The 13,516-nt window shown below is 39.2% G+C and overlaps 2 protein-coding genes across 4 annotated transcripts in view; one reads left to right on the top strand and one right to left on the bottom strand.

The window, feature by feature from the left end:
* The window catches only part of CENPN (centromere protein N), a 36,518-nt gene extending 27,061 nt beyond the window's left edge, over positions 1 to 9,457 (bottom strand). Inside the window, exons 1-4 of one of the 3 annotated variants that reach the window (XM_072634187.1) lie at positions 9,382 to 9,457; positions 4,245 to 4,425; positions 3,646 to 3,691; positions 722 to 781 (exon numbers count right to left, since the gene is read on the bottom strand). In XM_072634187.1, coding sequence (XP_072490288.1) covers positions 722 to 781; positions 3,646 to 3,691; positions 4,245 to 4,415 — 277 coding nt within the window. In that variant the 5' untranslated portion in view covers positions 4,416 to 4,425; positions 9,382 to 9,457. Of the gene's footprint in view, positions 1 to 721; positions 782 to 3,645; positions 3,692 to 4,244; positions 4,426 to 8,638; positions 8,758 to 8,994; positions 9,086 to 9,381 lie in introns of those variants that run through there. The other 2 variants (XM_072634184.1, XM_072634185.1) reach the window with 2 other exon arrangements.
* A 123-nt stretch (positions 9,458 to 9,580) lies between these two features.
* CMC2 (C-X9-C motif containing 2) lies at positions 9,581 to 13,513 on the top strand. Its single transcript, XM_072634195.1, has 4 exons — positions 9,581 to 9,716; positions 11,248 to 11,370; positions 12,159 to 12,230; positions 12,852 to 13,513. The coding sequence occupies exons 2-4, from the start codon at positions 11,290 to 11,292 to the stop codon at positions 12,936 to 12,938; spliced, it is 240 nt and encodes a 79-aa protein (XP_072490296.1). The 5' UTR covers positions 9,581 to 9,716; positions 11,248 to 11,289; the 3' UTR covers positions 12,939 to 13,513.
* Positions 13,514 to 13,516: the final 3 nt, after the last annotated feature.

Here is a 13,516-nt window from a genome sequence, read left to right as displayed (position 1 = left end):
GGGAAAAATTTAGAACTCAAAATCTTACACATGTGAATGTTGAAAACTAACACTAAAAAAAGAATAGCACCCCTGCTTAGATAGTAATCTTCTTGTCATATTCTGAAAAATTCCATACTTCACGCTTGTACTGCTTATTTAACTTGCCAGTCAAATCCCTAATATCTTGCTCACTGCCTACAACAATCAGAGATGGGAAAGTCATCTGATATGCTGTCAGAGATGCAGGGCTAAATAAGAACCAGCTGCCTGCCTCCCACAGCTCTACACCCCCTCATAAGTCTCATGGCTTTTGCTGACTCATAGAGAAAAACCAGTGTGGACAAAACCTTCCATCCCAACCCAGGTTCGGGTAACCTTTATGGATGCAGCCTTCTTTTGACTATTGCTCTCCTAGTTATTTCATTTTAGGGTATATGTCTTCTTGTGTGTAAATCAGAATGGACTACAGACTTATACTTTATTCAACAGGAATAGACAGAAGCTGCTGAGAATTCACAAGTTAACCATTTCGTGCTAGTTCAAAAAGCAAAACTAACAAATTATACAAACACTGTTATTATTTAACTACCACAATGGTACCTTTGTACTTATTTCTCTTTCTACAAAGAAAAAGTGATTAGATAATTACAAACACACATTTATGAAAAATATGTGGTTTAATTTTAATACCCAATGTATCAATGACAATTGTTCAGTCTAAGATTGTAATATCACATACCTGGGGCTTTAGTCATTTTATAAACAATCCAAATTTTCTTGATTTGGCAAGTCTGATGATCTGAAATGAGTGAAGAGAGGAGAGACAACTGTTTCAATTTTACTACCAGTCTTTGAAAAACATTGGTCCTAAAGGAGTATTCTATTTTTCTGAATTTAGAGAAAAGAATAATTCATAGAATAACTTGTACATAACATGTCATATATATCAGTCTTTCCTGAAAATAAATGCTCTGCAGAAATTACTCAAAGCTATTTTGAGTAAATAAAAGAATATGAGTTATTTCCTATGACAAAGTATTTGAAAACATCTTATTTTTAAATATCTCAAAGCACTGGTTTTTAAGAGTCAGAAGACCTGGACTCAAATCTCACACAAACACTGATGAGGTTGAGTACTCTTTCAGGAATAAAATGGAGATAATTTCTATCTCATGTTGCTGTGAGGAAAGTAAATTTAAAGTGTCAAGTAAATATGAGTTCTTATTTATTCTATTATCATATAATGTTTTGGAATAGTTTAATAATAGCAAGTCCATATCACAATTAAAATTTTGTAAAATGGCAATATCTCATTTATTTAATGGCACTGGGAATCATCTGTTTCAGATAACTAAGTCTTCCAGATAAATGAAGATTATCAGTTTAATAAACTTGGTTTTCTTTGACTATATATTGGGAAAATTATTCTTGGATGAAACATTTTCCATCTTTCTTAGAAAGAATTCCTTGATTATACCTTGCCCTTTAAAAATTATAAGTCAGGATCATCAATAAAAACATTTGTTGGTATTGTTCAGTCATTTCAGGCATGTCTAACTCTTCATGACTCCATTTGGGGTTTGCTTGGCAAGGACAATGGAGTAGTTTGCCACTTCTTCAGCTCATTTTACAGAGGAGGAAACTGAGGTAAACAGGGTTAAGTAACTTGCCCAGGGTGATATGGCTAATAAATGGTCTAAGACCAGATTTTAATTCAGGTCTTCCTGATTCCAGGTCTGGTGTCCTATCTACCTAGCCACCTTGCTGCCCAATATTGTTGTTATACAAGCTCAGCAGAATATTTATGGTAGGGAAGTTTGCCCCTGGAATAAAAAGATGCCAATTTTTTTGGTCTTTAAAATCTCATCTGCTTTTCATAGTTTTTTCCTGACTTCTCCCATTAGCTATTAATTGTGGCTGTCAGTATATCTATTCCTAATAAGCTCATTTAATTTATGGTTAGGGGATAACAAACTAGATCATCAAGTTCTTTGAAACCGTCAATAAAGTAAGAGTAAATGGTCTCAAGAGTGATTTGCTTAATGACTTTTCTGTTGTACAGTGTCTGAACTTTATGATATAGACACTGTATCTATTTTGTCTATTCAGAGACTTCATTTACTTCCTTAGTTCTTTGTTGTTGTTTCTGAGTCTGGCTGATAAGTAAAGTGTTACTGTAATGGGAATTTTCATTTTCGGTGTATAAGCTATATTTCATAGATTTTGAGAAATTTTAAAAAGTAAAATATGTTAAATCATTTATATTTTAAAATTTTTTGCATATTTTGGATTTTAATGCCAACAAGGAAACCTGTAAACAACAGCAAGTACACTAGCTATGTTCAAGGAGCCTCTATCAGGTTTGGGGGCATTTTTTAAGCAGCAATAAGCAAAATGAAGAAAAGAAAAATACATCACAACTAGATTTGTTTAGATCATAAGTTGGATAATCAAAGTTTTGTTGTTTTAGTTTTTTCAATGAAGAAAAAGTTATTTTCATGCAATGGAAAGCAGATGAGACAAGATTTTGAGACAAAGTATAGGCTATAGTAGAGAGCTGCTATAAGAGGAATATCTACCATAGTCTTCTGCCATATGGAACAGGCTAGTTTTTCTAACATCCTACCTCATACAAGTTAAGTTAGTTTTTCCTTAAAAGTCACTGAAAGTTTCTTTAAGACTTCATTGGCTCGAGGGAATGAACTGTCAAAGCAGCTTCCAGGTCACCTGAGCAGAATAGCCAATGGCCCCATCTAAGGTTTTAAACCACCAGTTAGCATCAGCAAGCTGCGCCTCGCTGAATCAGTGCTTTAGCCCCAGTGAATATCCTTTTGCTGCTGCGAATGTCCCTTCTTTACTATGAGTAAACAAACTTCTTTTTGTTAACTGTTAGATGGGTTATAAGTGTCCCACTGTTTCAGTCTCAAACCTGACATACCAGCCTGGCCTGAGACAGGGTCTTGCCTACTGAAATAAAAGGAATAATAGGAAGCATGTACATAATGCTTTAAAGCGCTCTACATGTTATCTGATTTGATCTTCCTAACAACCCTGTAAGGTAGATGCTGTTACCATACCCGTTTTATAGATGAGGAAGCTGAGGCCAAGAGAGATTAAGGGACTTGCCCAAGGTCTCTTGAAAACAAGGGTCTGAGGGAGGATTTTCTAACTTAAAGTTCACACTTTATCCACTGTACCACCTAACTCCCCTCTAAGCACTGACTGAAAATCATGAAGGAGGAAATGTTACGTATGGTCAGTGCTGGAAAAATGGAGCTAAACGTAAGATCCATGATACTGACTGAGAAAAAATTCTTGGAAAAATTACTAACAACCAGCATAATAGATAATACCAACTAGAGGCAGTTAGATGGCACAGGAGAGAGAATGCTGGACCTAGAGTCAGGAAGATTCAAGTTCAAAGTCTTGATTGCTGTCTGCCTCAGTTTCCTCATCTGTAAAATAAAGGTATAATAACACCTACCATCCAGGGTTGTTGAGAGAATAAAATGAGATATCTATAAAGTACTTTGCAAACCCTAAAATACTACATAAATGCTAGCAAAGAAAATACTTTTGAATTTCTGATTAAACATTAGGTCAAGAAATATCAAATAGATAAATTTAAAACACAATTTAGTTGTAGAAATCCATGAAACTTACAAATTATGTCTAAAATTGCAGCTTCTTTCATACTTGCATGTTTCTTCTAAAAAACAAAGCAGAGAATTTGGAGAAAATAGCGTCAGGTTGATTCTCTCATTCATAGCATATGAACTAGATCTTACTAAATTACTAGTATTTATTTTACTTTCGATGTAATCTCTAAACCTTCTTTTTTCTCCATCAAGTACTCTCTTATCCCCAATATGTGTATATATTCAACCTCTCTTCCCCACACTTACTGGCTTGTCACTGTTTTGACATTTTGAATAAATATATTTACATCACTTGTTATATTAAGCAGTGTAACTAAATAGGTTAAGACTGACATATTCACATACAAAAAAAAGCCCTTACAACTTCCAAATCCCTCAGTGGCCAATAATTGTAATTTACATCCTTGTTATAGTAACAAAGTATTGTGAACATATGAATTTATATTTAAATATTTCATATTTTGTTCATAAATTGTTCTGTTCTTAACTCTACTATTGTCTTTTGGTAACACTAGGAAAATTATTTTTAAGTTTTTTATTTGCTTTTGTACCATTCAATTTACTTCCCATCTTTACAGTTCTAAGAATTTTAAATATTATCACCTTACAAAGCTCAACCACTTCCTGAGAGACACTTTCCTTGCTTTGTCGAAGGTTTAGGGTCTTCAGCTGACTTTCTGGGAGAAAATTCCATATTCTCAGGATTTTCACTACTTCGGCAAGTGGGATTTTCAGGATAGTCCTCCTGATAAACTCAGCAACAATCTCATCCATCCCTCTGACACTTTAAAAAAAAAAAAGAGGTGCTATTAGCAAAGTATCTATAAAATATGTTTAAAAAAATGACATCAGAATTTGGAAATTCTTAGCCCATAATTATTTTGCAACTGATGTTTAGAGTTCACCCCCAAACACCTAACTCTCATTCAAAGAATCTCTAGACATTCTATCACACTATTGTATTACCTATTCTGTTCAGGTGCATATGTGAAACAATATGAAACTTGAATAAAACATATACTTCAATACTTACAACAATTTCATCAGTGGGCACACTTCTTCCAGCAATGCAGACTGGAAACATTCTATGCCTTAATGGATAATCTTCATGAGTTACTATGGCCAATAAAATCCATTATCTGGTGGCCAACTTTCCAATGACGAGGTTCTTAGAATAATGTTTGCTGAATTGAACTGAATTAGCTAGGTTCTTTGTCAGATAACAAAAAAGTCGCTATGCCATGATCTATCTAGGTATCAACTGCTTTTACAGAGCACAACAACTCTGATGGGTTGGCCATGTGGTTCTATTGCAAAACGTATGCTTGCTAAAAAGATTGTTTTATGGAGAACTCACAGAGGGCAAGGGTTCACATGGTGATCAGAAGAAGTGATACAGGGACACTCTCACGGTCTCTCTTAAGAACTTTGGAATTGATTATGTGACATGAGAAATACTGGCACAGGACTGCTCAGCATGGTGTGCCCACATCAGAGAAAGTGCTGTGCTCTATGAGTAAAGCAAAACTGAGACAGCTAAAAGGAAACACAGGATACGCAAATATGGAGTATCCACCCCAAATGCTCACAAGGACTACATGTGCCTGAACTGTGGTGGGGCATTCAGAGCTCATATTGGCCTATTCAGCCACAGTCAGACACACTGCAACTTGACTCTAGCATAGAGATGTCATTTTGGTCCTCTTCGAGAATGAAGGACAACAACCAGCCAACCAACCAACTAGCTATAAAGTGTAAAGATATATCTAGATAGATCATTTGAGAGCATTAATTTCTTTTGATTCCTTACCTGTTCTGATAAGGATAGTTTTCCATCCATGGCCATCTCCAGCACTGTACACTAGTCCTCATTCTAGGGCCTTCCCAGAACCTTTCTCCACCCAGCACTCATCCTGACCACTGACTAAGGGCTCTCCAGTGCTCCAGAAGCCATCCTCTGGATCACAAATTTCCCTTACCTCCCACTTCTTCAGCCTCACAGTTTCCTCTGTCTCCTGACCTATATTTCTAACTTCTCTGCTTGCTATGAGGCAGGCTTTCTAGGACACAACATCACGACCTGTCACAAGGATAAACCTGGAGGACCTCTGGACACAGTCCTCAATGGTTAGCATACTCCCATCCACATCCCCATCCCCTCATATTCCTTATCCCAGTGATTCTGATTCTCTGGCTGTCCATATACAAATCCAGATCCCCCTCCTTAACTGGTCTATCCCTCACTCTCATTCTCCCAAATTTGCCCACCTGTCCACTGTGTGCTCTTTGGAATGCCTACTTCCTAATTAACAAACTTGCTTTCATTTTAAAACTTTTCTTTTCTAACTCCTTCCATCTCTGAATATTCACTGAAGACCTGGCTCCCTTCTGATGACACTGAATCCCTAGCCACCTACTGGCTCCTTTCCTGCTGCCTACACACATACCCCATGTTTTTCCCTTCTGTCTACATTAGGTGCCTCCACTTCTCCTCTCACCCAATTCTAAATTTTGTGTATTATGGCTTCCTATTTCTTCATTTGACTAAAACTCCCCAAAGTCACCAATGTCTCTAAACTGCTGAATTGTTTCTAAGTCCTCATCCTTCTTGACCCCTCTGTAGCCTTTGACACTACTGATCACCTTCTCATTGAACTCACTTCTTTCTAGGTTGTCATGTCACTGCTCTCTGCTGGTTCTCCTCCTAGCTGCCTGACTCTTCCTTCTCAGACTCCTTTTCCAACTTTGCTGTCATCATCCATAATATGCACTAACCATGGCTGTCCTCTAAGGATCTGTCCTCTGTCGTCTTCTTTTCTCCTATACCAAGGGTCCTTAACTTTTTTTGTGTATCATGGACCCCTTTGGCAAACTGGAAAAACCTATGAACTTCTCAGAACAATGTTTTTAAATGTCTAAAACAAATTATATTAAAAGTTGTCAAAATATTTTTTAAAAACACAAGTTCACAAACCCCAGATTAAAAATCCTGTTGTTTCTAAAAAAATAAAAAAATTATTACTTCATGTACTCTTATTATTTATTATTCCTTAATCACCTCCCATAGATTCAGCTGTCATATCTCTCTCTTCCCTCACACAGCCACAACCTTAGGGCAGGTCCTCTGCATCTCTTGCCTGGACAACTCCAACAGCCTTCACAAGTCTCTTTGCCTCAAGCCTTTCCCAACTCTAACCCAAACTCCATTTAGCTGCCAAGGTTATGTTTCCAAGATGTTGGCCTTACTACATTACCTCACCTACCCCCTTTGATAAGCTCCAATAGCTCCCTATATGAACTTCTCTATTTGACAAAGCTCTTTACAGCCTTGCCTTTCCATAGCATCTTTCCAGCTTTCTTACACTTTACTCCTCAGGCCTACTTGTAGGTCCTTACATGATATACTCATTTCTATGATGTGTCCCCCATTCCTAAAACGTTATCTCTTTTTCCTCCCCTCTGCCCCATTTTCCCTGGCTTTCCTCTAGACTCAGCTCAAGTCCCACCTTCTGTAAATGCCTTTCTGGTCACCTCCAGCTGCTAATGCCTTCCCTTATCAGATTACCTTCCATCTACTTTATACATATTTTGTCTGTATTCAAACACATTGTTTTCTCTGTTAGAATGTATATTCCCTGACTTTATTGCCTTTATTGGGACCTGGCATTTGACAAAGTACTTGGCACACTTCTGTTGCTCAGTCATTTAAATGCCTGTTTCCTTCCTTGTTTCCCACTATACTGCATACTCTTTGAGGACAAGGGTTTTATCTAAACTCTCCAATCTAAACTCTTCACACAACTGACAAAATAATCTTCCTAAATTGAAGATTTATCATCCTTACTCCAATGCCCAAAAGAGCCTTTAGCAACTTCTACTTTTCCTAGACAGGGATCTGAGACAAACAAGAGCCAGCTCCAAAATGGTGCACGAGCTAACAGAAGGTACTTCCTGCCTCATCTCACAATACTTGATTTCATGGACTTTCAGCTAAATGATTCCAGAATTTGAGCTACCTCCTCCAAACCTTTAGCACCCCCAGAAATACATTCCTTCCTCCTTACTTGCCTTTTTAGAATTACTGTCTTTCTTCACTACTTCCCAATTCCCCTCAGGTGAGGGCCTTCACCCCCTTCTTCAAAATGTACACTTTGTCTGCCTGTCTCTTTTGTCCATCTTACTTTATTTACGCTGGCAGTTACATGACATAGTAGATAACAGTGCTAAACTTGAGTCTGTAAGGACTAAATTCAAACCCTGCCTCAGATGCTTTAACTAGCTAGTTATGTGCAGATGGGAAAGTCTCTTAGCTTTATTTTAAACTACCTGTTTCCTCATCAGTAAATATAGATAATAATAGCACCTACCTCCTAGGATCATGGAGAGAGAAGGGGAAAGAATACCCATTTATTAAGGGCCACTATTACAGGTCAGGAACTGTGCTAAGCACTAGATAACTATCTCATTTGATTCTCACCACAACCCTGGGAGGTAGTTTCTATTATTATCCCCATTATACAGCTGAGGACACAGAAGGGGACAGAGGTTAAGTGACTTGCCCAGGGTCACACTGCTAGTATCTACAGAGGCTGAATTTGAACTCCGGTCTTCCTGACTCCAAGTTCAAAGCTCCATCTGCTGCACCTAGTTTACATCAATTGATAAGGATAAAATACATGCAGAGCACTTTACAAACTTTAAAACCCTAGAGAAAGGTTAGATATTATTATTAGGCTTTTTTGTATCTTACTCCCATCTTCATCCCAGTGTCCTTAGACCACGAGATCTTTCCCAGAGCTTACTTAACACGGGGCTTTGCTGTTTCTGAGGAAAACCAGCAAGGAGCAAGAGCCAAAGGGGAGGCAAAGGGGAGGCAGGGTTCTGGAGTGGGAAGAGCACTGACGCTAAAACCAAAGGGTCGAGGTTCAAATTCCGCTTCCACCACTTATTACCACCCACGGGCGTCACCGAACCTTCCCGGGTCTCAGTTTCCTAACCTGTACTATGAGAAGGCTGGGCTAAATGGCAGCAGACGTCCCTTCCAGCCCCAGACCTATAATCCCAGGGGCCCAGGAACCTCCACAGCTTCACTCAGCCTCTCCAGGCGAGGCCCGGAAGGGGAAGGGGAGAGACACGGGGGGGGTCGTCTCGTCGTCATGACGACAGCAGGACAGCGAAATCTAAGCTACTCAGCCTAGAAATCTCCTCCCCAGACGCAGCCAGGCTATTTCTGAAGGGAAAGCTCCAAGAGAGGGAGGCAGAAATCCCTGGATACCCCCAACGCCCCAAACCTCCCACTGGAGATCAACATGCGTCTGCGACCGCGACTGAGGGCCAGCTCGCTACAGCTTACCTAGGCTAGGGCAGCTCCCGATTCCAGGGCCGACACAAACTTCGCGGATCCCGCCAGTGTAGGGCTCGTCCTACTTGCCTTCAAACTCCACCAATGGGGGCTTACGCCGTCTGCCAAGACCCGCCCCCACCGACAGCCAACCTGGAGTTGGGAAGTACCATTCATCCTGTGGTTGGGGGGAATGGAAAAAAACTACCGGAGTGCCGGTTCCTTTCTGCTTAGAGAGATGACCCTTTTAAACTTGAATACACGTATCTCCTTTTTATGGATAGACTCGTAGTTTTATGACTTCATGAATAAGGAGAAACGGAAGTTTTGAACCTTGGGGAGCGGCACCACTTCCCCAACACCTATAGTAAAGCCGCCCAGACGCAGTGCGAGACTTACGTGAGGGGGCCGTCCGTCTGTTCCTGGAGGAGGATTGGCCAGCACGAGTTTCGTGCTTGCAGACTAGAAGGTCCGGGATTGGCTGGTGTCTTTATACGTCGCCTACGTAGATGTTTCCCCGCCCCCTTTTCCTTCGCCTCCGCCTTCTCCGCCGTCCTCGCTACTCTCTGACCTAGAGGAGCCGAGGTCGGCTCATGGGCTAGGTGTGGGGAGCTTTGGGTGTGTGACCACGGCCTCGTTCGCAGAGCCAGGCGGCGACTCCTGAGAGAGAGCCGCCTTTCGGGGTCCGGCGGTTGGGACTTCTTCCCCGGAAGACCTTCAGGGCATCTCCTGAGGTGAGACTTGGCCCTGGACCTCCTCGACCGAATGGTTTCGGACCCCCGTCAGTACTTACTGAAGTTTGCCCGGGACTTTAGAAATCCCCAACCCCACCCTCATTCCCGGCTCCCTGAGGGGGAAACTGAGGCCCAGATAAAATATCAGAGTTGCGCAAGGCCCCAGAGCCTGCCCCGCTTCACCTGAACTAGGTTCTCAGAAACGCGTCGGTAAAAGACGCACGCCCGTGTTCTCTTATGGGGAAGGAGATGAGAATAAACACTTATTAAGCAGATAGCCTCGCGACAACCCTGGAATGTAGGTGCTATTTTTAACCCCATTTACCGGTCAGCAAAGTGGGGCAAACCTCGAGGTTAAATGAGTTGCCCTACGTCATCCAAAGCTAAAATGTTTGGAATAGGTTCTCCTGACCCAGGCCCAGGCCTCTACACACTGAGCCTACGTGCCTCTTATGCTAAGTATTTGAGTTAACTAATCCTAAATTTATGTAAAAATAGGCTTTTTAAAAAATATTTTTATTGATATCTTTTGTTTTTCCATCACCTAAATTTTCTCTGCCCCTTCCCTGTCCCTGGGAGCATCCCTTATGACAAAGGATTCTTAATCTTTTTTTATTTCCTTCTCCCACTCTATCCCCTACCCCCCCCCCCCCCCCCCCCGGTCTTTTGAAGCCAATGGAATCTTTTCCAGAGTGATGTTTTTAAATGCGTAAGATCGCAGAAAACCAGTTATTACTGAAATAGATGTATCTTTTTAAAAATATGTCCAGGGACCCAAGGTTAAGAATCCCTGCTTGAAAACATGTGAATTATATAGTCCCCCATTTATGCAAAAAACTGGAATCGGTATATTCTTTGAGGCCAAGCTTAGCGTTATAATTTCACAGAATCCAACCCATTCTAGCTGTGTTTTCGTTCTTTGCATTTACATTTTTGCAGGTTTTGTGTATATTGTTTTCTTAGTTCAATTTGTTTAATTTCACGTCATGTTTCCATGATGGTGTATTCATCAGTTCTAGCATTACAGTAAGTGGACTATTTTCCAGATCTCTGATTAAAGCTCGTTATATAATGGGAATTTGCCGGGGGAGGGGGAGGTGGGGAGAGCAGACACGGTAATAGAGGTCTGAGGATACTCTGGATGAAAACAGACAGTCCGTGGGGTATACTGAGCTGGGCAAAAAGGCTCTTCACTAGGTGCCTCAAAAGTCTTGTAGTCCTGAAAGTTTACAGCACTGTTTAAATGTTTTGCCTTGAAACTTTGTCCTTCAGCCCAATGAAAGCACATTTGATAGGCAGAAAGGAATCATTGTAAGAACAGAGCCTGTTCTAAGGGACTGGGAACTAAGCTAAGTTAATAAAAAATGTTAAGAAAATGAAAATTTTTCTGACTCAGGTGACTGCTTGAGAATTACAGAATTTAAGTATTTGTTTCCATTTTGAAAACGCTAACATGCTGCTGACAGTGCCAAGAAGCAAATGTATTAACATTTGCAATATATGTATATTCAAGGTTCTGCTCTGTTAACAGGTGGAAAATTTCTATGTCTTGGTCCACTATCCTTAATCAGAGATGCATCCAGATTTATCCCCACACCTGCACACTGAGGAATGTAACATTTTAATTAATCTATTAAAAGAATGCCACAAAAAGGTAAGAATTCAAAAAATGTAATTTCTTTGAAAAGAAAATTAGTCTTGGGTATTATTATTATGTTAGATGTTCCTATTAACTAACTACAATAGTCATAGCTATCTGCACTAATGGGGAAGATAATACAGTGTGGATAATCCCAAATCATTTATAAAATATTTGTCTTTAGAATTCACAATTCAGACAAAAATTCTGATAGTCATTGAAAATTATCCTGAGGAATTACTTTTAAAAATATCTTTGGTTAAGTTTGACCTAAATGATTGTGTTAAGGAATGTTAAATGGTCCCCTGAACTTGTCTTTTTGAGTTAATATATTTTCCAGAAACACAAGACCCAGAGTATGTAGGAGACCCTGAATGTATTGAGGGTGAAGCTCTACCTGAGCTGGAACTTGTCTCTGATAGGATTTTAATAAGTTAATGAAAGTAATCTTAACAAGTAGGGAGTTAATACACTTCCCCAAAAAAGAACCTTTTGTTTTTTGGTAAGATGGCCCATGTAGATGTATTTAAGAATTTAGACATTTTAATTGACTATCATCAAATTAATTAGAGGCAGTCTTAGTGTCATAGATAGAGAGCTTGCTGCAGTTAGGTAAACCTTGATATCCTTATCAGGATTTCCTCATCCCAATGAATTCACACATTGTTTTTTCTTTTAAATGAAATGGACACATGAATGGAAAATTACATAGTAATTCTACAAGCATTATTTAAGTGTACTTTTGTACAGTAGAGACCATTCTGTTTTATTGAATAAAATATCTTGTGTTTTTTACCTTATAGCACAGTGTCCTGAAATTTTTTGGTCACTGCAATGATCTTGACCGTGAAATGCGGAAATGCTTGAAAAAGGAGGTAAGGCCACCTTAGTGAATTGGAAGGTTGAAAAGGAGCTACCAAAAGGACTTCCCTTTGCCCCAGGAAATCAAAATCAGGAAAACTGCATGACCAAGGGCCCCCCATTTCTGACCAGGTGCAGAAGGTGTATGACTTTTTGTGTTGCATATAAAGTATATGTATGTTTCAGATGGCTATCTCATTCTCTAATTCAAAAAAAGGAAAGAATGACTTAAAAATCTTTAAAATAAAATAAAAAATACATCAATAACAGATAAAAATGCTGATCTAAAACAGGAATAAAAGTAACCTTCATCACTTGGAATCAAGAGTGTAAAGGTTGGTAAAAGGGCTAGAGACTATTATAGGACTGTTATAGGAGGATCCAGCAAAGGAATTGGAGAAGATAAGACAGGTGGAACAGATGAAAGCCATCTTCAAGGAACATGATGTTTTCCTGTATATCCCCAAAAGACGTGTAGGAGCAATGGAAATAAATAACAAGGAGACAGATTTAAACTTAGTATAAAGAGGAGCTTTCTAACAATGAAGTTGTTCATTAATATAAATGAACATAAATATAATATAAACGAATATAGCTATTCAAGTTCAATCTTCTCCTCACTGTTTGTCTTCCAGTATGGAGAAAGGAGGGCCAAGAGCAAGGAATTTGGAGAAGCTAAACGACGAAAATTTTCTGATATTTCAGAAGACTCAGAGAACTGAGTTCTGTTTTGACTGGACATCTTGGCTGATGAATGAACATCTGAACATTTAGCTAGTAGCTGGAAGAATGTCACCATGTTTGAACTCAATAATCTTAAACAATGAACCTTTTTATGAACTGCAGAGAAATTTGGGAACTGATAGTACAAGACTCTTGTAGTTGCAAGACTACAAAACTGACCCTTCTTTGCCATCAACAAAACATCAACATCTGAATAATGACTGTTTATTACCGCCTTATAAGAAAATCATTATTTTCCTTATGTCTGCTAACCTGAAGGAGTTGGGAGGGTGAAAGAAGGATGTTGCTATCAGCCTTGCCTTCATAGCAACATAAAAATAAACTTCAGTACCTGGAAGTGTCAGCGTTCCATTCACAAAACTTCAGCCATCTTCTACACCTCAGTAAACAGTCTTCATGAGTTGTGGCTGAAAAAATACTGTTTAAAAAGGTAGTAGAATAAATTGAAGTGTGGAGAGTCCTGGGAATCTTTGGCCCAATATAAAAATATTCTTTTTTCTCATCTATACATGGAAAACGATTTTCCTCAGTGATTAAAAATTTGTAATACAAATTA

This window comes from Notamacropus eugenii, chromosome 1, assembly GCF_028372415.1.
Source record: "Notamacropus eugenii isolate mMacEug1 chromosome 1, mMacEug1.pri_v2, whole genome shotgun sequence".
NCBI classification, from domain to species: domain Eukaryota; kingdom Metazoa; phylum Chordata; class Mammalia; order Diprotodontia; family Macropodidae; genus Notamacropus; species Notamacropus eugenii.
This window is presented reverse-complemented; position numbering and strand designations above follow the sequence as displayed.

Bases quoted from the DNA above. Each gene is read 5' to 3' on its own strand.
- CMC2 (XM_072634195.1), top strand. From the start codon at position 11,290: ATGCATCCAGATTTATCCCCACACCTGCACACTGAGGAATGTAACATT. The intron at 11,371-12,158 runs GTAAGAATTCAA...TTTACCTTATAG, and splicing joins TAAAAGAATGCCACAAAAAG to CACAGTGTCCTGAAATTTTT. The intron at 12,231-12,851 runs GTAAGGCCACCT...TTTGTCTTCCAG, and splicing joins GGAAATGCTTGAAAAAGGAG to TATGGAGAAAGGAGGGCCAA.